Genomic DNA, 22,919 nt, shown 5'->3' on the forward strand with positions numbered 1-22,919 from the left:
ACAATAATATCCCAACTTTTATCAGGTTCCCACAAGTTTAGTATCTACGTCATTACGTCAAATCATCTGAGAGGAGAGCAAAAACATAGGTGAAGTATGTTGTTGTTCATACTCTCAACAATATACATTTGTTTTAACAGTGTGTTTAACGCATCGCAATTTGTTTCTATTTCATTCCATTACATCTTGAAAATATTGTATTATCTTCAGTCAAAACAGTGTCTGTACGCACAACTTGTACATTACGTCATATTTTGCGTTGTCATAAACCTTAACTTTGCCAAGTTAGAAATGTTTAAGTTGCGAGTTGTAAGCTTCCTCATGTCATGCTTGGTTTGTTCAAGTTTGTTTCGCATTCAGAGCAAGAGTAAGTTGGTTAAAAAACCCAGCCTGATTTTGTTATGATTGGGAATGAAGATTTCATAAACTGATTTTCAGTGTAAGTAAACTCGTTGCAGTCATATGCAATCCTGCATCCACAAATTATGTGATTATGTTAATTACGTGATAATTTTTTTACATGATTATAGAAAAACATGTACTAAACAAATGTGTAGGTTACAATCAGAGAGGACAACCTCTTTCTCTGCTACAGTGTTGCGCCCTTTCCATTGGGTACAGACATCAGTTCAACGTCGTTTTGATTTACATTTTGTTGAGTTGTCAACTAACGTGAAATCAACGTGAAATCAACAACGATGTCACCACATCATCTGATTTAAGTTAAAAGTTGTGTGAAAAAAATACGAAATGGCCTTATGTTGATGACTTTTGGCACATCCAATCATTTCCCCACGCTGATTCAACGCAATTACATATAATTATTTTATGACATGGAAACAACGTTGATTCAACCATTTTTTCCCCCAGTAGGGTGTCTGTCAGTAGATTATAATAAAATAGCTAGAATTGAACAGAATAGACTGGAATACAATACAATAGAATATCGGTTACAAGCAAAATAATTCCCCAACAACAACAGGCAAGAACTGTCACTATATAGGGTTGTTAAAGACTTTCACAATGGTGGGTATATGGCAGCGACGACCTATAAAGAACAATAATGGTCAAGGACCAAGGACTCATCATTAGGTCGCGCGCTCATAGAATGGGACACGACGACGCACTGTCCTCAAAGTCCCCTTCCCATTCATGCTGTGGCAGGAGAGACGGGGAGAAAATATCTATCGAGGCACTTAGCTACAGCCAAAGCGATGGACCACATGCATTTCAGATGCTTACATTCAGATGTGGCAACAATGATTCTGTATCACGAAAATGTAACGAATACCGATGTGAATCGGGCTATTGCGCACCAAACAGTCACGTAATGCGTGTTTTAATCTCAGTATTTTGTGGTCACCGACTGGCATAGTTATTTTTGTCGAGATATTTTGATACCTCCGTGAAAAAGTATTTTTCTTTCAACGGCATGCGTTCAGCACAACATCCCTGCTGGGGCTATTATTGCTTATTTAATCATCAATCGTTTTATTTTATGTTTTTCAAGAACGTGGAGCAGTGTTTTGCATGAAGTGATGAAGTCAGATGCCAATGCAGTGGAATCTGAACCCGGTAGAGTACAGCCAGGTAAGCTGTATGGACATACATTACCGCCCCATGGGGGAGGCTGTCTCTCAGGTTGAATCCTAACTAAGTCTCTCATGTTACCATGTTATTCTCCTCTTGCTCATTCTCTCTCTCTCTCTCTCTCTCTCACCATCGCTCTCATTGTACAGCGCGTGCTGTGGTCGTGGAGCGGATAAATGCCATCGCGTGAAGCGCTAACCCCCACGAAGAGAACTCCATGTCTTTCTTGGTAAGGGATATTTATTTTAATCAGCATGGCTTTGATGTTTAGCCGATCATGAAAATTATTTATCTAAAGAGGTTGATGATGATGATGATGATGATGATCTAATGAGCCAGCGTCTCCTCCAGGTGTGCAGTGTGTCTCTCTCATAGCACATTGATCTAGCCACGCTCCAATCCTAGAACTCATGCTTTCTTTATCAGAGTTCATTCATAAGACCCATCTCATTATCCATGCATATTGCCATTACCTTTCCCAGTAGGTTATATCATGGGTACCAATCTGCTGCTAACCCTGTCATCCATCTCAACTGTCTCTTTCTAAAGTAGCAGGTACTTCATGGACATGCACTGCATGTCTTCCTCCACAAGACTGTTGTTTTCAACATTGGCTCCAACCTTGATGCTCCAAAAGTATCTCTTCAGTGTTGTCCTCCTAAGTCCCGCCTTATCTCCTTATAAGGGCATGACGGCATGCCTGTCCTCTCCACCTTCCTTCCCTATTGGACCGTCTCACTCCTCTCCTCTATTCTCCTCTCCTCGGGGGGCATGTCTCACCCCCTCCTCCCTCCTCCCCTCTTCCCCAGGACTGCTCCTGCATCTCCCCCACTCAGGTCCAGCCAATCAGCATAGAGGACCAGTATGAGGACGTCAGCCACCAATACCTGGTCAGTACAGTGCTGTGTCCACTCTGTTAGCATCCAATCGGAGCACTGAAGCCCACCCGGCCTTGTCTTTATGGTGTGGTCAGCCTAGTTCTATTCTATCAGGTCAGAGGTCAGAAAGGACCACTAGGACAACATAGGACAGTTCCGGGTCCTGTCTATGTGATGGTAGAGCTGCGTGTAACCTACCACGTAATAGTGGCCAGCCACTGACCAGATCGCTAGAACATTACATAGCCTATAAGTGAACCAAAGCTATTCATGCTGTATAGCACAGCAGCAAGCCTTTTTCATAGCTGCTGTGTCAGCTCACCCTGGAGCTAACTGCCACAGCATCCCGCCCAGGCACCTGCACAGATGGGAGTCAACCTGTGCCCAGCACTTTGCCCTCCCACTCGCCAAGTGCCCTTTTCTGTGGTGGTGTATTTATATATATTTTGGGGGGGGATTTGGTCATTGTTGTTCTGAACCGATTGCCCGCAAGTCGTCGTGATGTCATCTGTTGGTTGCTCCTGTTGGTCAGCCCTGTTGGTTGCTCCTGTTGGTCAGCCCTGTTGGTTGCTCCTGTTGATCAGCCCAGTTGGTTGCTCCTGTTGGTCAGCCCTGTTGGTTGCTTCTGTTGGTCAACCCTGTTGGTTGCTCCTGTTGATCAGCCCTGTTGGTTGCTTCTGTTGGTCAGCCCTGTTGGTTAGCCCTGTTGGTTGCTCCTGTTGGTCAGCCCTGTTGGTCAGCCCTGTTGGTCAGCCCTGTTGGTCAGCCCTGTTGGTCAGCCCTGTTGGTTGCCCCTGTTGGTCAGCCCTGTTGGTTGCTCTTGTTGGTCAGCCCTGTACAGATCTCACGCTTGCCCAGTTGTGCCTTTTTCCCGTCTGCCATGTACTGAGATTGCACATGCCTGGTATCCAAACATGCATGAGATGCGGCCACCAGTCTAGTGTGTGTAGCTAGCTATCTAGTTTATAATATCAACAGTGTTGCCACAGCGGTATAACATTTGATTAAACCTTGAGTTACATCATCATCAATATTCAGTCTAGTTGGTGTAACCGGTGTGAAATGGCTAGCGAGTTAACAGGGTGCGCGCTAATAGCGCTTCAATCAGTAACATCACTCGCTCTGAGACCTTGAAGTAGTTGTTTCCCTTGCTCTGCAAGGGCTGGGGCTTTTGTGGAACGATGGGTAACGGTGCTTTGAGGGTGACTGTTGTCGATGAGTGCAGAGGGTCCCTGGTTCGAGGTCAGGTAGGGGCGAGGAGAGGGACGGAAGGAACACTGTTACCCCTGGTTCGAGGCCAGGTAGGGGCGAGCAGAGGGACGGAAGGAATACTGTTACCCCTGGTTCGAGGCCAGGTAGGGGCGAGCAGAGGGACGGAAGGAACACTGTTACATTGGCTGATACACAGAGTAGACAGAGAGAGGAGCGGCTGCATCAACGACCCTCCCTCCGACCCGACTCCATCCCTTCCTCAGTCGGCAGCAGCATCACAGGTAGTCTATACTCGTAACAAGCTCTCACAGTCTCACTGCAGAATCAGATGTTTATTTACATTTATCTAAACGTCACACTTCGAAGTTGCTCCAAACGTCACATTTCGAAGTGCTTTTTACACTCTGGGTTGACTCCTCATGCTAGGTATCGTTCTATTTCTCCAAACATCACATTTAGAAATTGCTCCAAACGTCAAATTTAGAAGATTAAGGGTTAAGGTTTTGGATAGGGTTAAAACATTGTTTAGGCACTCATTCTGAATGGTTAAGCTAAGGGTTAAGGTTAGACACTCATTCTGAATGGTTAAGCTAAGGGTTAAGGTTAGACACTCATTCTGAATGGTTAAGCTAAGGGTTAAGGTTAGACACTCGTTCTGAATGGTTAAGCTAAGGGTTAAGGTTAGACACTCATTCTGAATGGTTAAGCTAAGGGTTAAGGTTAGACACTCGTTCTGAATGGTTAAGCTAAGGGTTAAGGTTAGACACTCATTCTGAATGGTTAAGCTAAGGGTTAAGGTTAGACACTCATTCTGAATGGTTAAGCTAAGGGTTAAGGTTAGACACTCGTTCTGAATGGTTAAGCTAAGGGTTAAGGTTAGACACTCGTTCTGAATGGTTAAGCTAAGGGTTAAGGTTAGACACTCATTCTGAATGGTTAAGCTAAGGGTTAAGGTTAGACACTCGTTCTGAATGGTTAAGCTAAGGGTTCAGTTTAGACACTCATTCTGAATGGTTAAGCTAAGGGTTAAGGTTAGACACTCATTCTGAATGGTTAAGCTAAGGGTTAAGGTTAGACACTCGTTCTGAATGGTTAAGCTAAGGGTTAAGGTTAGACACTCATTCTGAATGGTTAAGCTAAGGGTTAAGGTTAGACACTCGTTCTGAATGGTTAAGCTAAGGGTTAAGGTTAGACACTCGTTCTGAATGGTTAAGCTAAGGGTTCAGTTTAGACACTCATTCTGAATGGTTAAGCTAAGGGTTAAGGTTAGACACTCATTCTGAATGGTTAAGCTAAGGGTTAAGGTTAGACACTCGTTCTGAATGGTTAAGCTAAGGGTTCAGTTTAGACACTCATTCTGAATGGTTAAGCTAAGGGTTAAGGTTAGACACTCATTCTGAATGGTTAAGCTAAGGGTTAAGGTTAGACACTCGTTCTGAATGGTTAAGCTAAGGGTTAAGGTTAGACACTCATTCTGAATGGTTAAGCTAAGGGTTAAGGTTAGACACTCGTTCTGAATGGTTAAGCTAAGGGTTCAGTTTAGACACTCATTCTGAATGGTTAAGCTAAGGGTTAAGGTTAGACACTCATTCTGAATGGTTAAGCTAAGGGTTAAGGTTAGACACTCGTTCTGAATGGTTAAGCTAAGGGTTAAGGTTAGACACTCATTCTGAATGGTTAAGCTAAGGGTTAAGGTTAGACACTCGTTCTGAATGGTTAAGCTAAGGGTTAAGGTTAGACACTCGTTCTGAATGGTTAAGCTAAGGGTTCAGTTTAGACACTCATTCTGAATGGTTAAGCTAAGGGTTAAGGTTAGACACTCATTCTGAATGGTTAAGCTAAGGGTTAAGGTTAGACACTCATTCTGAATGGTTAAGCTAAGGGTTAAGGTTAGACACTCGTTCTGAATGGTTAAGCTAAGGGTTAAGGTTAGACACTCATTCTGAATGGTTAAGCTAAGGGTTAAGGTTAGACACTCGTTCTGAATGGTTAAGCTAAGGGTTCAGTTTAGACACTCATTCTGAATGGTTAAGCTAAGGGTTAAGGTTAGACACTCATTCTGAATGGTTAAGCTAAGGGTTAAGGTTAGACACTCGTTCTGAATGGTTAAGCTAAGGGTTAAGGTTAGACACTCATTCTGAATGGTTAAGCTAAGGGTTAAGGTTAGACACTCGTTCTGAATGGTTAAGCTAAGGGTTAAGGTTAGACACTCGTTCTGAATGGTTAAGCTAAGGGTTCAGTTTAGACACTCATTCTGAATGGTTAAGCTAAGGGTTAAGGTTAGACACTCATTCTGAATGGTTAAGCTAAGGGTTAAGGTTAGACACTCGTTCTGAATGGTTAAGCTAAGGGTTCAGTTTAGACACTCATTCTGAATGGTTAAGCTACGGGTTAAGGTTAGACACTCATTCTGAATGGTTAAGCTAAGGGTTAAGGTTAGACACTCGTTCTGAATGGTTAAGCTAAGGGTTAAGGTTAGACACTCATTCTGAATGGTTAAGCTAAGGGTTAAGGTTAGACACTCGTTCTGAATGGTTAAGCTAAGGGTTCAGTTTAGACACTCATTCTGATTGGTTAAGGTAAGGGTTAAGGTTAGACACTCATTCTGATTGGTTAAGCTAAGGGTTAAGGTTTGGATAGGGTTAAAATAAAATACGAGTGTCAACCTCACAACCTTCTGATCCAGAGTCATGAGATTAAGACTCTAGTTAACCACCAGGTGATACTAAAATATCCACACAAGCCAATAGCCAGCCAGCCATATATCTTGAGGTAGAGGATGATGAGTATCATATCATGAAGTTATTATTTAAGAGCATTTAAGATAAATCACAATCAATAAAAACAAATCTTGCTTATTAACTAGCAGATTTACATCAATCATCAACATCAATCATCAGCTGATAGCCCACCTTTTCCCCACGTCTTTAGGAGGCACTGTAACTAGCTAGCTTTCAATTTGTCATGATTGAATGCATTGTTGCAGAAATAAATAGGTCTGCTAAAACAAATAAAACAGTTCGCTACAAAGGCAGTGGTATGTTCTGAATTTCGAGATATGAATTAGTTTAAGCATCGGCCCCCTGACAGGTCTGTGCACGGCCCTGACCCCTTAACACAAAGTACTTTACAGCCTCTCCCTCCCCCCAACACCGGCCCCAGTGAAACTACGCCCACCCCAGCATTACCCTGTGTAGCTTAACACCACAGTGCCCCCCTGTGGCAGCCACTGGTTGGTCATCACCACGACACCATAGTACTTTGACCTCTTCAGGCTCAAAGGCAACACTCACTCACCCTCATTCTGCTTCCTCTTCTCTGCTAAATGGACCCATTTCATGTTAGTAAAAAATACCATGCTATACTAAAGCACTTGTAGACTGTATTTGTAGACTGCCTACAGGGTAAGAAAAACAGTTCATTTGGGTGAACTATTCCTAATCTAGGTAAAGAAGGTTATTATTGTGACCAACTACAACATGTTTCCATAGTATTACCATGTTGTTACTACGTTCTGTGATCTAAGGAAATATGCTGCTGATACGTTTCAGGGTTGTGTGTGAGTACGTGTGTGTTTGATTCTTCACAGAGCTCTGAAGTCTCAGAATGCACTTTCACCTGGGGTGGTGCAGGCAGCGATGACATCACAGCGCTCTCTGCTAACTCCGCCCACTACCAGCTGCTGTCAGAGCTGGGTGAGCATACCATTGGTCATAAATCACCTCATCACTACAACCCAGAAAGACAAGTCCTTTCACTACATAGTTGTTGCCTGCAGAGTAATATCTCCTCTGACAAATACAAAGCATATTTCCTTTTAGCATGTTACTGTTGAATAGAATAGCTAATCCAAAAGCATTGTTTACAATTTCACTGACCAAGTCCCATACTACAAATAGCCCGAGTATAAAGCGTTTGTATTGTGGACATTTTATGTTACACATAGTCTATTACCTTTTGGCACATCTGTTGAATAAACTGGCCAATTCAAAATATTAGTTCACAAATCTCCCTGGATTATTGAAGACCATACTAACCACACAGTACCTGAGAATTAAGCATTTTCAGAGTTGAACGTGTTTCTACATGTCTTAATATTTATTACCAAACCGTGTTCACAGGGAAAGGCTTCAACAACCTGAGCCAGGTGTGCATGGCACGCCACACCCCCTCCCGCCAGCTGGTGGCAGTCAAGAACACCAACCTGGATGAGTGTACAGAGGATGAGCTGCTACAGTTGATGGTGCGGTACTGTATTAAAGGTCCTACAGATACGGACCACCTTGTCTTTTCATCGAAGTTCATGTCATAAGATACATATTTTGTTCCAGCCACCACTGATTCAAAACACCTGATTCAACTAATCAATTTCTTAGTTAGTTGAGTCAGTCGATTACTTGAATAAGATGAGTTAGCGTTGGGCTGGAACAAAAACCTGCACTCTTGCTCTCTAGATCCAGGGTCAGGGACCATTTAGGTCATTGTTCATAATAACATTGTTGGCACTTGGCAGTGGTACCAAGCCACCTGGCTGACTGTGTGACCCCAGTGTTTCCTGACTGTGTGACCCCAGTGTTTCCTGGCTGTGACCCCAGTGTTTCCTGGCTGTGACCCCAGTGTTTCCTGACTGTGTGACCCCAGTGTTTCCTGGCTGTGACCCCAGTGTTTCCTGGCTGTGACCCCAGTGTTTCCTGACTGTGTGACCCCAGTGTTTCCTGACTGTGTGACCCCAGTGTTTCCTGACTGTGTGACCCCAGTGTTTCCTGGCTGTGACCCCAGTGTTTCCTGGCTGTGACCCCAGTGTTTCCTGGCTGTGACCCCAGTGTTTCCTGGCTGTGTGACCCCAGTGTTTCCTGGCTGTGTGACCCCAGTGTTTCCTGGCTGTGTGACCCCAGTGTTTCCTGGCTGTGTGACCCCAGTGTTTCCTGGCTGTGTGACCCAAGTGTTTCCTGGCTGTGTGACCCCAGTGTTTCCTGGCTGTGTGACCCCAGTGTTTCCTGGCTGTGACCCCAGTGTTTCCTGGCTGTGTGACCCCAGTGTTTCCTGGCTGTGTGACCCCAGTGTTTCCTGGCTGTGTCCCCAGAACGAGGTTCTTCTCTCCAGGCTGTTCCGCCACCCCAACCTGCTGACCTCTCGCCTGGTCTTCAGCTCCTGCTGCCAGCTCTGGGTCCTCACACCACTCATGGGCTACGGTCAGTCTACTGCATGCATCTTCTAACACTCGTTTCCTCTCACCATCTCTCTCCCACACTTACTCCCCCCATCTCTCTTCATCCAAGCTCCTTCTCTCAGCGATAAGTTGGTTGAACTTTATTTTTTATGGTACAGAAATGACATGGTCAAAAATGCCTATGTTTGTAAGAAATATTACGAACCATTTGGAACCATAGTTACCGACTTCTCTCTTGTCCCAGGTTCGGCAGATAGCCTGCTGAGGACGTTCTTCCCTGACGGGATGAGTGAGTCCCTGATCGCTTACCTCCTCCATGGAGTCCTGAAGGCTCTGCAATACCTGCACCTCATGGGCTACGTGCACAGGTGAGGGAGGAAAGACACCATGGGGACAAGGGAAAGATATGGACCGTTTTAAGGCTTCTACGTGTAGCCGATGTGGCTAGCTAGTTAGTGGTGCGCTAGTTAGCGGTCAAGCGATAGGTAACGATGCTTCATGGGTGACAGTTGCTGATGTGTTCAGAGGGTCCCTGGTTGGAGCCCAGGTTGGGGTGAGGAGAGGGACGGAAGCAACACTGATACACTTCTGTCCAACTACAGCCAACCCAACTGTTAGATGGTACCGGTACTCCTTGTATACAGCCTCGCTATTGTTATTTTATTGTCTTACTATGTGTTTCCTATTTAGCAAATGCTTCTAACTTTTTAACTCTGCATTGTTGGAAAAGGGCCCGTGAGTAAGCACTTCACGGCAAAGTCTACACCTGTTGTATTCGGCGCTTGTGACCAATAACATTTCATTTGATTTGTTGAAAGAATCAGCCTAGTTTGCTGTCTCAGTTGGACATAGTTGCTCGGAGTTGCTCGCAATTCAACATGTAGAATGTGCCAGGGACAGTTGGTCTGAGCTGGTAAAAACAACCTAATGCATCATCAATAGTTAGTTGACTGTAGTTGTGTAGAAGCCTGAAGATTTGGCGAGAGTGAACGCTCTTCTCCTCTTCCTCTCAGGGGAGTGAAGGCCAGTCACATCCTGCTGTCTGGGGAGGGCCGTGTCTACCTCTCGGGGCTGCACAGTGTTTACAGTATGATGCGGGATGGGAAGAAGGTGAAGACCGTGTTTGACATGCCCCACCACAGCCCCGCCCTGCTACCCTGGCTCAGCCCAGAGCTGCTACGACAGGACCTGCATGGCTATGGGGTGAAGTCAGACATCTACAGTCTGGGGATAGTAGTCTGTGAGCTGGTCAGTGGCAGGGTGCCTTTCCAGGACATGCCCCCTACACAGGTACTGGGGCCTTACATACATTCCAAAACATAGTTCAGTCTATGAGAGTCTCGTTTTTTCTCCATCTCTCTCCCTCTGTGTGACTGTGTCCATGCGTCCATATGTCTGTGTCTCTCTCTCCAGATGCTGCTCCAGAAGCTGCGTGGGTCCCACTGCTGCCTGCTGGACGTGGCCCCCTCCCCCCTAGGGGAGCTGGGGGGGCTGAAGGTGTCCCGCTCCGGGGTGGACTCTGGCATCGGGGAGAGTGTAGCCACGGGCAGCCTGACCCGCACCGCCACCGCCGAAAGACCTCAGAGCCCCGCCCCCAAGAACCACTCGGCCACCCTGCACAACCTGGTCCAGCTGTGTCTGCAACAGCAGCCCGACTGCAGGTGAGACATACACGTGTGCACACACACCGAACGCAAGCACACACACAACAACATACACACCGAATGCAGGTGAGACACACACACACAGGAGCAGCAGACGTTATACACAGGGGCTCTGGTACCTCCGTTTGAAGTCGGTTCTTTCATTCAAGGAACAATTTTAAATGCTCTTGTGTTCTGTCTGAATTTCTGTAATTTTTGAAAGGCGTGTAATATGTGATATTCCCAGTGCTGCTAGATATGACAGTGTTGTGGGGACATTAAGGCACGGTGTGACTGCTAGATATGACAGTGTTGTGGGACATTAAGGCACGGTGTGACTGCTAGATATGACAGTGTTGTGGGGACATTAAGGCACGGTGTGACTGCTAGATATGACAGTGTTGTGGGACATTAAGGCACGGTGTGACTGCTAGATATGACAGTGTTGTGGGGACATTAAGGCACGGTGTGACTGCTAGATATGACAGTGTTGTGGGACATTAAGGCACGGTGTGACTGCTAGATATGACAGTGTTGTGGGACATTAAGGCACGGTGTGACTTTGTCCTGTTTTGGTGTTCCATAGACCCTCTGCTTCTACACTGTTGACCCATGCCTTCTTCAAACAGGTAGGTCTCATCATCATCAAAATGCTGTGTTTTGGACTGGATTGCATTCTGTGGTACGGTATGGCTGACTTCGTATTCATGTATTTTTCTGTGGACTGTATGACAGGTGAAAAGACATCATACCCGGGACTCCTTCCTCAGTCTCATGTACCCCGCGGTGCCCCTTGGAGTTTCCAGCCCCGATGACCCCTCTGTGTCCTGCTCCTCTACCCCGTCCTGCCACCCCCCCACCTCCGCCATCGCTCACCCCACAGAGGAGGTGTGGGACTTCTCCTAACCCTCCCCCCTTCCACCTCTGCCCCCCACATCCCAAAATCTGACAACCAAGCCTAACTCAAGACAATCAAAACGATCAAAAAACAGCGAGCCCAAACCTTTCTACTGTGCTTTGATTGGACCTGTCCTACCCACCACTCTGAGCCTTTCTACTGTGTTTTGATTGGACTTGTCCTACCCACCACTCTGAGCCTTTGTACTGTGTTTTGATTGGACTTGTCCTACCCACCACTCTGAGACTTTCTACTGTGTTTTGATTGGACTTGTCCTACCCACCACTTTGAGCCTTTCTAATGTGCTTTGATTGGACTTGTCCTACCCACCACTCTGAGCCTTTCTAATGTGTTTTGATTGGACTTGTCCTACCCACCACTCTGAGCCTTTCTACAAGTTTTCTAGGCTTTTATATGTTTGTTTTGAAACTCAAATAAGGGTCTGCAGGTGGATGTTTATTGTCATAAGTCTTGTCCTGGAGGCAGAACTGAGCCATTTCCCCTTAGATAGCTGGAATAGGAGGGCGGGATTATTGAAGCTGCTCTGCCTGGATCATCCAATGAGGATCTCTGTACCATGGGTGTGGCTGCCGGTCGACGACAATGACAACCAATGACGTTGCAGGACAGTGAGGACACGCCAGTGAAATGCCAGTGAAAAGACCTATCACTGGACTCATATGGATCGTACTACGAACAGTAATGTGAACTATTTTAGGCTATTAGACTGTGAAAGGGCATAGATAATAATGTGTCAGGGTTTGAAGAGGAAGATAATAGATAATGATATGTTATGGAGTTGGAGAGGTGTGTTGTGTTAAAACACAAGTGTGTGAGCAGAGACGGTACGAGAATAGCTAGTGTGTTAGTGGAAGTTCTATGGTTATCCCTCTAGTCTTGTGAAACCAGCCTGATCTCGCGATAGCTCACATTCCCGAAGTGAAACTAAACGTGAGCTCAGCAGTCCGTCTGATTGACCAGGCTGCTATCCCTCCCCTGTACAACCAGGGAAATCCCTGTGATCAAATAAGAACTATAACACTACCACTACTGCGCTTTGAGACGCAGCTACCCTATACACGTCCTCCTTGTCATAATAAACGTACGGGAGGGTCCTCAATTGTATCGTTTTAATGAAATCTGTGAACTGTTTATGATACATTTATGTGGATTATTCTGTGATTGATGATTATGTGTATGAGAGACATTTTATGTATCAGTGCATATCAAACATGTTATAGCTGTATGAGCCTTATAGAAGTGTTATAAATATATTCATTATCAATTTTCTAAAACAATGGCCCTTTTTTGGTCATTCTGAATGGTCTTTCTGAAATCTCTGTTCAAGCCTAAATAAGCAGAAAGCTGTATAAGGGGTTATTGAAGGTTTGGGTCAGGTTGAGATTGGGATTGGTGGTTTTTGGCAATAATGTGTTTAGGACTACATTGCTTGAGGTAGAAGTTGCCCCAACCACAGATCTAAGGTCAGGTTATCCTACCCCACATCCACTTAACCTTTAGGGGGATGAACAAATATCTGACCCTGTGTCAGTGGTTAGGTTTGACTTCTACCCACTCATAACTACATCACTGAATAGTCTATGCCTAAAATATGGACTAGCGCTGTGGTTGTCAACCTGGGGTATGTATACCACTGGGGGGACTTGGCCTTTCTCCAGGAGGATTCAGAAGACACCTCCACAAGGACTGTCCTGGCTGAGACGCTATGATAGAATACACCCTGTGATGTCACAGAGGAACCTCTCTAGTGGGTGGAGTCCATATCTCAAAAATAAACAACTAACACCTGACACCATTGGACAATGGAGACAGGAGAGAAAGTGGAGAAAGGTAAAACCACCTTGTTTCTTAATTTACATCTTAGTCACTACAAAAATGCTGTGGCTTAGAAACATACCCACCACCGGTATGTCTATCATTTTGTCCTGGTGAGGGCTATTAGTTCATTTGAACAGCATCTCATTCTGTTTCCAGCAGCTGCGAAGGAGGCCAAGACGGACCTCAAGGATGTGGTAATGTGCATAGATATAGAAAGCTAGATAGGAATTTTTGTTAGAGTCTGCAGGCACAAACTGTCAGCCATTATTATTATACCATCTTAGTTGTATTTCTATGGTAACAGGGCTCTACGTAGGCTCTCTTAGTTCACGTTTAGGCCTTCAGATCTGGCCACATAAACCCCTCCCCCCTTATCAACGGCATGTACTGTTATGTATGCCACTCTAGTTCATAGTTCAGTCCAACCTGTGTCCTCTGACCATGGGTGTTCAGGAGAAGATGTAGTGACAATGCCAATGACCTTACAGTCCATGTATTGACCTCTCTCTCTCCCTCCTCTAGCCAGTCCATGTATTGACCTCTCCGTTCTTCCCTCCCTTCTCTAGCCATCGGCGGTTTTACATTTCCAGCAGGCAGCGGAGATGTTATTTTCGGCCCCGGTGCAGGCTGCTCCATGCCGGGGCAAGCTGGGCTTTAAGTGGGCGGTGCACAGCGTCATCCTGATGACTCGCTTCTGCCGCTACTTCATGTCCCGTTCCAACTATCGCCAATTCATGGAGTTCAACTTCTGTGAGACCATCATCAACCAGCCGGCCGGGGGAACGGTGGGTCGTGTGTGTGTGTGAGTGCGTGTAGGAGAGTGCTACTGTTAAGGGGAAGTGATAAGGTGCTGTGTTTTGCTGGACTAACGGGCACCTAGGGTTACCAGGTTTATGTAGCGGTCTTGATGGGAGATTGAGAAAGAAGCTATAGTTGTGATATCCAGAAAGACTGGAAAGTCAACAAGGATTTCTGTTCCTGCAGGGTACAAATCTGGTGTTTGACCTGAACCACTTCAAAGTGAAAGAGGTAACGATACCGTATGAATTTAGAAGACCTATGCTGGGTATGACCATACTGTGTTTATGACTGGAAGGAACGTTGTTCTCCTTGGTGTGTGTGTCTGCCTGTGTTTGTGTGAGTGAAAGCTATGTGTGTATGTGTGTCTCTGTCTGTGAGCGTGAATGCTATGTGTGAATGTGTGTGAGCGTATGTGTGTCTCTGTCTGTGTGCGTGAAAGCTGTGTGTGTATGTGTGTGAGCGTAGGTGTGTGTGTGTGTCTCTGTCTGAGCGTGAATGCTATGTGTGAATGTGTGTGAGCGTATGTGTGTCTCTGTCTGTGTGCGTGAAAGCTGTGTGTGTATGTGTGTGAGTCTCTGTCTGAGCGTGAATGCTATGTGTGAATGTGTGCTTGTATACGTGTGTGAGCGTTATGTCTGGAACATTCCAGGACCGGATCCCTGTCCTGCTGGTGGAGATTATGCGGAAGTGCCCAGAGGAGCGTTCTGAGTCGGAGGTGTTGCTGGTTCACAACATGCTGAGCTCTGTGAGCATGTTCCGTCGCTACAGTGGAACCTTGCAACTCCTTCTGGCCAGGGTGGTTCGCTATCAGAGGTTAGAGGTCAATCCCCTGTCAATCACTTGGGTTCCTTAGGGTAGTGGTTCCCAAACATATTTAGATTTTTTTTAAGGAACTCAGTCCGGCTTTCAACTTACTCTTGACAGTTGTACTAGTAGAATACACAAGGTGTCATTTCTATATTGGTTATTGCATCATCAGTTTTCCTCTTGTCATGTCAGTCATTGCGTACCTTAGAGAGCTATTTATAACTTGTCAGAAACTAGCTCATGTCAGCTAATGTTTTTTAGCCCGTAGATTTTGTAGTAATGTTCGTGTCTCTCAAATATCACATGAATACACATTGGACATGGCAAAATGTGTAGAATTGCAGGAAATAAGCTTTAAACCTGCAAAATTCTCTCCACCAACAAGAAGGGAGTGAACAATTTGTGTCATGAACAGTGCTTGTGCCCATAGAAATAGACATGGCGTGCACAGGGAGGCCCCCGGATGTTCCCCAATGCTGGAAAGGAAAGGGGGATACCTAGTCAGTTGTACAACTGAATGCCTTCAACTGAAATGTGTCTTCTGCATGGAAAGGGGGCCTGAGTGAAAAAGTTTGGAAACCCCTGTCTTAGGGAACGCAATGGAAAATGTCTAGGTAGTATAGTCCTTCCCTGTTTCAGTCAATTTGTTTCTTTTAGTGTCAAATAAACACAACCCTTGTTTTACTAGTCTGTACTGGGCTTTGATGGCCTGTATAGCTGCCATTGACCTACTGGTAGGCTATAATAATCCGGTAACACTTTAGTTGAAGTGGCTTCTTGTGAAGTGTTGTATTGCCTTATAAACATTCATAGGACTTTATAGATGCAGTCATAAAGCGTTATACTTAACTGTACAATAAAGCATTAACCACTTAGATGTAAAGTCCCCTTCAGCTTAGGGGACCTGCGTGATTCTGGTACTGGTTCCGACCGACATTTTCGATTATAAATCAATCTGTGGACACCGTAGATCGAAATGGCTTGCGTTGAGCGATAGCCCTGGTTCCCATGGACACAGGAGTACAAGCATTAACGCACAACAAGAAGCCATAATATAGACCTATCACAGCTGTTATATTTAACTATGACTGCATAAGTTACTACAAATATGTTTACAAGGCATTATAATGCTTTACAAGTTTGTTCTTGTCTAATGTTCTGTATTATGTTATGTTCCATGGTTTGTGTGGACTCCAGGAAGAGTAGCTGCTGCTTTTACAACAGCTAATGAGGATCCTAATAAATAAAGAGTTACCAATCACCCCGTGCGGCTATGCCTGCAGGTTGGAGCGTCGCAGAGTGGTCATTAAGAAGGGCCATTGGGGACACAGCTTCTACTTTGTGTTCTCTGGGCTACTGGCCGTCACCAAGGACAACGACGGTAGCAGTGCCTTCGTGGATAAGGAGCCCATCCTCATCAAGAAGGGCATGAACTTCGGGGTGAGGCCTCACAATTATATGTTTTAGTTGAAGCTATTTTTTTAAGAGGCAAAATCATTATCAATAGTCGAAGTACTGATCGTGGAGGTAGCAGTGGTGAGAATAGTAGTGATATTGTTTAGTGTTTAGGAAAAATATATCTGGGTTCTTGCGAACGTCATACCTCACATACATTCAAAGCCTGATGGGCAACGCAGACGAGTAGCTTCAACCACATGAAATAGCAAACCTGACTGTAGCTAGGCTACTGGCGCAATCATGTGGTTTTGACTGTTCTGATTATTAATGGTCAGTAAATGTTGTCTGTCAGGATGTGGCCTTGATCAAAACACTGAGGAGGAATGCCACTGTGGTGTGTATGGAGGAGACGGAGCTCATGGTGGTCGACAAGGAAGACTTCTTCGCTAACAAGATGGACGTAGAGCTCAAGAAGGAGTTTGACTATCGCTTCAGGTTCTTCCGGTGAGATAATAGGATGTTTTACTATCGCTTCAGCTTCTTCCGGTGAGATTCTGCAGCCAGAGATGAGTTTAGGATCTGAATATATACCCCCTACAAACCTGTCTTTGTTGAGCACCGCTCCTACTTTCCGACTGAAGAGCGAAGGCCTACCTGAATTCTCGCTACAAACCTGTCTTTGTTGAGCAGAGCACCACTCCTACTTTCCTACTGAAAAGCGAAGGCCTCCCTGAATTCCCGCTACAAACCTGTCTTTGTTGAGCAGAGCACCACTCCTACTTTCCTACTGAAAAGCGAAGGCCTACCTGAATTCCCGCTACAAACCTGTCTTTGTTGAGCAGAGCACCACTCCTACTTTCCTACTGAAAAGCGAAGGCCTCCCTGAATTCCCGCTACAAACCTGTCTTTGTTGAGCAGCACCTTGAACTCCCACTACAAACGGTGTTTGTAACTCTCAGTCACCGGGAGTCACATTGCCTCTCTTTCCGCCAATTCACCTCTGTGCCCCTTCTCTCCCAGGTCACTCCAGCTAGTGTCCTCCTGGTCATACTCTCTCATTGAACAGATGGCTGACCATTCCAAGGCCGAGCAATTTCGCTACGGCCACGTGGTCGTCAAGGACACCAACGACATGGGCAACATTATTTTCATTGGCAAGGTAACTGGGGGGCTAAGTTGTAGGCCTACAGTACATGTGGGGAATGTTGGGTAATGTAGTTGCAGGCAGAGATGTTTGAGATTAAATGTTTCCATTACAGGGCCAATGTGACGTGTTGAGAGTGGTGGACCTTACCTCCTGCAGTGCCTACCAACGCCTCCTAAAACAGTATGCAGACTCAGGTACTGGCACGTGTTTATAATACAATCCTACTGTAATGTGAAGACACACAAAATATGCATACAATATACACAGTTCACATTTTAGCATTAAGTTCTAGGCAACCTCAGTTTTCCCTGTATCCTATAGCAACCAGAGTAACACCTATTTTATTTTTATTAAAAAAGGTGTATGTTGTTTATATTGAGTTTTGAGTAAGATTATAACATTTGTGCAATGACATGTTGAAGAACAATAAAAACAAAAAACATTATCTCGCTCTCTTTCTCTCTCCGTCTCTTTCTCTGTTGCTCTCTCTCTCCCTCTTCCTCTCTCTCAGTAAGCAGAGGTACATGTTTGCCAACAAATGGATTCAAAGGCGAGCTGACCATCCAACCAGGAAGGTAATGTAACTGGCCACAGTGTATTTACCTGGACGTACCACACATCAGTGACATCGATGTATCTCAGCTGTGTCCAGTTAGTTCGCTGCCCGGTGATAAGTTGTGTCTGTCTGTTCTACTCTTCCTCAGTGTCATAAAACACAAAGTCCTCCTCAATAATCCTCCACGTCCTCCCAGAGGACTTCCTGCAGACCTGCCCACCAGGGCCTGTTTCCTGATCGACACCCTTCATCAGAGCAGCACATTTGTACGTAGCCCTAAGGTCCAGACGTTACCCACATCAACATTGGAAGAAACCTGTATGGTACTTGTGCCTTGTGTTCAGCATGGATGACCATGTAATAACATGATAATATGACATCCATGGCATTCTGTGTTCTGAGCATAGAGTTGTAATCACTTCCTTAAACTCTTCCTCTAGTGTTTTCTAACTCTATGGTTCTGTGTGTCTGCTGTGTGGTGTGGTTCAGGGTCTGAACCAGTACCTGATGCCGTCGAAGCAGAGAGACTGTCGCAGGTTCACTCTGGTTAGCCAGAGCGTGGAGATCCTGCGGGTGGAGAAGACTCGCTTTGACAAGCTGGTGGACAACACCACCATGAAGAAGCTGGAGGCCCTGCAGAAAACCTACCCAAGGTGAGACTTATGGATACCAGTTCAGATGGGCTTCCCTTACTGGTGCACTCCATAGAAAAGACGGGGCACCAGAAACAACCCCTAGCCCCTACCCTCTAGGTGTTTGTGTAGATCTAAGACGACTCAGGACGAGATAGGTGTAAGGCAAGCAATCCACAGAGGGCAAGGTGGAACTTTCACTGTATTGCTTATACCTATCTAATCCTCTCAGATCTAGCTAGGGACAATGTACGCATTACTGTAAGTCGCTTTGGAAAAGAGCGTCTGCTGAATGGCATATATTATTAAGACCGCTTTTGTGTTATCTTCCTGTGTAGCGACGACGAGCTGTGCACTGTGTTCCTGGAACACAGCCGCTGGAAGGACTACAAACACAGTGTGGTACAGGACCTGTTCCCCCACCGGGTCGCCCCAATCAGAAACCCCAAAACCCAGAAGCAGCAGGGCCACTGTGGCCCCAGCCAGGCCCTTCAGCAGACCAGACACGTGGTCAACAGGCTGAAACAGACAAAGCAGAGGGTAGAGCCCAAAAAATATTAAATAAAGGAATAACTGTGTAGATGAATGAAAACATAGACATGGTTTTATCAATATGTTTCAAGTTTGAGCGTTTGCTGCATTTTTCATTATTTTCATCCTTATGGCTCATGCCTACCTTGTAACTAAAAACTATTTCACTGCATTTAGTTAACATCAGGCAGAAATCAAATTATCTGCACACCATAATACCTTTTCTCAAGAAGAAAGGTTTTGAAGTATAATTTCTCATGAGCGGGTCATGAGAAAACATACTTTAAACTCTTCTGCCCCTGCCTCTGCTCTCTGGGAGTAGAAAGCTGGAGGAACTCGGTTGTCACTAGTTAACACAGTCACGAAGTCGAAATTGGCTATATTGTAAAAAAAAATAAAGAAAACTAAAATGTGTTTATTATCTTAATGTAAGGTTAGATTTAGATATAAGGTTAGCAGTGTGCTTAAGGTTAGGTGGAAAAACAGATCTTAAGAAGAGAAATTGTAGAAATAGACAGAGGGTTTAGACATACTTATGGCTATGTCCCTCTGCCCAGTTGTTGATGATGCATGCTAGATCTTACAAAGCCTGGATATTTTTTAAGTATCAGCTTGCCACATCATGGTCACGTTCCCCTGCTCAGATGTTGCATATATCAACCAATGGTTCCGTGCGACGTCGTCGACAATGTCATCCCCTGACAGATTCCTATAACATATGATGTACGACTGAGGAACTCCTATAATTTTACCCTAGTAGGCGGTAACTGCATAACAACATGGTGATCAGCTGAAAGTAACCAATCACAGCCAAACTTAAGCTCGGTTCCTTCGCAACCAAGACCCACCCCTAACGACCCACGAGCTCCACATCGGCAACGTAAAGGGATTGATGACTGTCGCAAACTCTGCAGCCTAAGAAAAATACTGAAATAATTCCTCCATAGACATACATGTATAGCTGAATGTCTTCTGCCTCTGAAATATATATTGTGGCCGGCAAATAAATGTAATTATATTCAAAGCTCCCCTTACTCAGCCTATCCTAGCAAGGCAATTGACGAGAGCTAAATACAAAAATATTTTGACTTCCGGATTTACATGTCAAAATAAAAGCACCGTTTTTTAAAATTGAAAATCAATTATTGTTTAGCTTTTCCCATGTATATATAAAAAAAAAAATCCAAACTAAATTCACGATCTGAGTTATGTGCACCCCTGCTCATTATGGAGCTGGTTTAGCCCAATCAATATGTTTTTATTATTATTGGCTTTGCCAGTCTTCTGTAAGTATCCCCATATGTTAGTAGGCTGTATTTTGTCTAAACTTTAAAATAGTAGGCTAACTTAGGCCAAATCCAGTTTGGATTCAGTTCAGTTCTATTTATTTTTTAAAAATTTTGAAATTAATTGTTAATCGTTTAAGTTATTTAGTCAATTTTGGCAACATTAATATTTATCACTATACACTTCTACCTATGTTTGTTTTGTTTTAAAAATGTTTTTTTTTTAGATTCCCTTGGGCTTAATAAATGAGAACGTTTACTTTGAAAATGGAAAAAGTTGACATCAGGAAGTAGTTGCCCGCGTTTCGCACATTGTAGACAGCTTCACGAGTGGCAGTGCCACAACACTAACCGCCGTGTTGTTTGTAGCTCTCCCAGTGTACAGGAATGGGCTGGTTGTAACATTTTGTCGTTTTCGTTAGTAATGCGTGCGTTTGTATTGTTTATGTGGTGACATTTTTAATTGTTTAAATTCTATGGCAAGGTCAAGCAAATTCACAAACTCGTTTCGTCGTTTGTGTGAAATGAGAAGTAGACAGGGAAAAAAGGCTTCGCCGTTTTGACACATCACAGGTAAGAACGATAATGCTGGTTAATTAATATTAGCCACCTTGTTTCACAATGACAGCTTGTTATCTAAGTAACTTTGCTAACTCGAGCGTTTTTCTGCGTATTGCAACCCCAAGTTAGCTTGCTAACGTAAGTTAGCTTTGTGTTTTATTTCGTCAGCTGTATCCTTCTCTTGCAAAAGGGCAGATATCTAATTGAACAGAACGAGCCTGGGCTGATGGCTGATTCATAGGGTTTGTTTACAGCAAGCTAAATTAGCGATCATAACCAGTCAGCTAACGTTATCAAAGGTATAGCCTACTGGTGTTGTGTTTATAAACAAGTGCTGTTAACTATTTATAAACTGTCACCACAGAACTTGTATATTTGACATACTAACTTTGTTTTGTGGCTTGGCTTTCCACAGAAGGGCAGAGTCAGTGGCATATGAGTCGAGAAGTGGACGTAGTGCGACTTTGACCGTGGAAATCTCACCACAGCAGGAAACGCGAAACCTTGGGAATCCATAATTCACGATGGAATAATGCTTTAGGAAGTTCCAATATCAAGAAACACCGCCACTGGGATTACATTTGAATATTTTGTTTTTCCTTTCTAAGTAGAAAGTTATTTGAACTATTTTCGGAGTTGTCTTTTTTTGTGACATTTCACTTAACATCTCAAATCGATATGTATACGAGCAATGCCCGAATGAGGAGATATAGCTAGGGGCTCAATATGAGGAATCCGGAGAATTGACCTCTGTTTGGAAGCCCACCACGCGCCGTGGAGAATGGCATCAAATGAAAGATTGTACGAGGTCTGGATGCTGTATTGCAACAAGGTAAACAAACCTTTCTCTTGATCTGTTTGACACATAAAACATGCATTAGAATCTGTGCCCATCTCTGAGCATTAACTCGGTGTACTGTCAGTAAGGTAACCAAGCTATTACAATAGCTGTGGTATATTGAGATGACGTAATGGGTGATGATCAATCAATCAAATGTATTTATAAAGCCCTTTTTACATCCGCTGATGTCACAAAGTGCTGTACAGAAACCCAGCCTAAAACCCCAAATGGCAAGCAATGCAGATAGTAGAAGCACAGTGGCTAGGAAAGACTCCCTAGACAGGCCAGAACCTAGCAAGAAACCTAGAGGAACCTGGCTCTGAGGGGTGGCCAGTCCTCTTCTGGCTGTGCCGGGTGGCGATTATAACAGAACATGGCCAAAATGATGAATTGTAATCGGGCTTGAATTTATAAGCCATCCTGTTCTTCCTCCACTATTCTCAGTAACAGCTGCTGGACTGTCCTGCACAGTGTAAAGTCTGTCTCCTGGTATTTAGATTTTAGTTGAGTGACGTCTTGTTGTATGTACAACGGTATAATACAATTCCATAGATTTTGTTTTGTATTGCAACCTAGCTAGACCTATTTCCCCCTTGATTGACTGTAGTAGCTACAATTGTTTCATTGCACTGGGTGACCAATCACAGCTTGGTGCCTGAGCCTCTCCTCATGTGAGTCTCAACTGCAGTCAACACAATTCCTCTTTAATCCCACTCAAAAGGACAACCCTCTCATAAGCATTAGCCTTTGGAGCTATCCTGTTCTCCCACACGACACAGGGCAGGAAATGCTATGGCACAAGTTTTTAGTATTATCCTGCCTGAGTGCCAGTCTTTGTGTTGTCATGCCAACTCCCTTTAACTTATTGTCATGCCCAACATGAATTGACAAGAGCACAAACAGATCTGGGACCAGGCTAGTTTAGTATCAAACCAGATTTTATTTGTCACCTGCTTTGTAAACAATACGTGTACAAAACATTGAGAACACACTTGATCTTGCACTCAGGCCTGTATTTCACTCTGCATGTGGCCACAAACCCTGTGAGGCTTTGCCTAAATTGCTTAAATAATTTGTAAGGACCTTTACCTCCCCCAGAGCGGCCGCAATGTCAACACTGGCTCAGGGG

The 22,919-nt window shown here is 44.6% G+C and overlaps 3 protein-coding genes across 9 annotated transcripts in view; all 3 read left to right on the plus strand.

The window, feature by feature from the left end:
* The first annotated feature begins 35 nt into the window (after nt 1–35).
* On the plus strand, nt 36–12,686 carry stradb (STE20 related adaptor beta). 7 transcript variants are annotated; one of them, XM_038998411.1, is made up of 12 exons: nt 36–89; nt 1,511–1,590; nt 1,740–1,819; nt 2,400–2,480; nt 7,270–7,375; nt 7,802–7,923; nt 8,482–8,872; nt 9,095–9,218; nt 9,864–10,140; nt 10,264–10,511; nt 11,080–11,122; nt 11,229–12,686. In XM_038998411.1, the coding sequence occupies exons 3-12, from the start codon at nt 1,808–1,810 to the stop codon at nt 11,397–11,399; spliced, it is 1,575 nt and encodes a 524-aa protein (XP_038854339.1). In that variant the 5' UTR covers nt 36–89; nt 1,511–1,590; nt 1,740–1,807; the 3' UTR covers nt 11,400–12,686. The 7 variants fall into 7 exon arrangements, with proteins under 7 accessions (XP_038854339.1, XP_038854338.1, XP_038854340.1 ...); XM_038998410.1 differs by having other exon boundaries at nt 56–94; XM_038998412.1 differs by lacking the exon at nt 36–89 and adding an exon at nt 128–439.
* Nucleotides 12,687–12,794: 108 nt separating this feature from the next.
* On the plus strand, nt 12,795–19,470 carry LOC120051509 (cyclic nucleotide-binding domain-containing protein 2-like). The gene is made up of 13 exons (XM_038998416.1): nt 12,795–13,242; nt 13,387–13,424; nt 13,797–14,015; nt 14,215–14,259; nt 14,681–14,844; nt 16,122–16,278; nt 16,589–16,740; nt 17,257–17,395; nt 17,496–17,577; nt 17,895–17,958; nt 18,088–18,205; nt 18,429–18,592; nt 18,910–19,470. Exons 1-13 carry the CDS (start codon nt 13,215–13,217, stop codon nt 19,130–19,132), a joined length of 1,593 nt encoding a protein of 530 aa, XP_038854344.1. The 5' UTR covers nt 12,795–13,214; the 3' UTR covers nt 19,133–19,470.
* A 1,935-nt stretch (nt 19,471–21,405) lies between these two features.
* nbeal1 (neurobeachin-like 1) overlaps nt 21,406–22,919 on the plus strand; it is a 63,689-nt gene continuing 62,175 nt past the window's right edge. The window contains exon 1 of the mRNA XM_038998417.1: nt 21,406–21,781. Within this exon, the coding sequence (XP_038854345.1) occupies nt 21,731–21,781 (51 nt within the window). The 5' untranslated portion in view covers nt 21,406–21,730. The remainder of the gene's footprint in view (nt 21,782–22,919) is intronic.

The sequence above is a fragment of the Salvelinus namaycush genome, chromosome 7 (assembly GCF_016432855.1).
Source record: "Salvelinus namaycush isolate Seneca chromosome 7, SaNama_1.0, whole genome shotgun sequence".
Taxonomy (NCBI): domain Eukaryota; kingdom Metazoa; phylum Chordata; class Actinopteri; order Salmoniformes; family Salmonidae; genus Salvelinus; species Salvelinus namaycush.

Bases quoted from the DNA above. Each gene is read 5' to 3' on its own strand.
- LOC120051509 (XM_038998416.1), top strand. From the start codon at position 13,215: ATGGAGACAGGAGAGAAAGTGGAGAAAG. The intron at 14,016-14,214 runs GTGGGTCGTGTG...CTGTTCCTGCAG, and splicing joins ACCAGCCGGCCGGGGGAACG to GGTACAAATCTGGTGTTTGA. The intron at 14,260-14,680 runs GTAACGATACCG...GGAACATTCCAG, and splicing joins ACCACTTCAAAGTGAAAGAG to GACCGGATCCCTGTCCTGCT.
- stradb (XM_038998408.1), top strand. From the start codon at position 3,650: ATGGGTAACGGTGCTTTGAGGGTGACTGTTGTCGATGAGTGCAGAGGG. The intron at 3,962-7,269 runs GTAGTCTATACT...GATTCTTCACAG, and splicing joins AGTCGGCAGCAGCATCACAG to AGCTCTGAAGTCTCAGAATG. The intron at 10,512-11,079 runs GTGAGACATACA...GGTGTTCCATAG, and splicing joins CAACAGCAGCCCGACTGCAG to ACCCTCTGCTTCTACACTGT.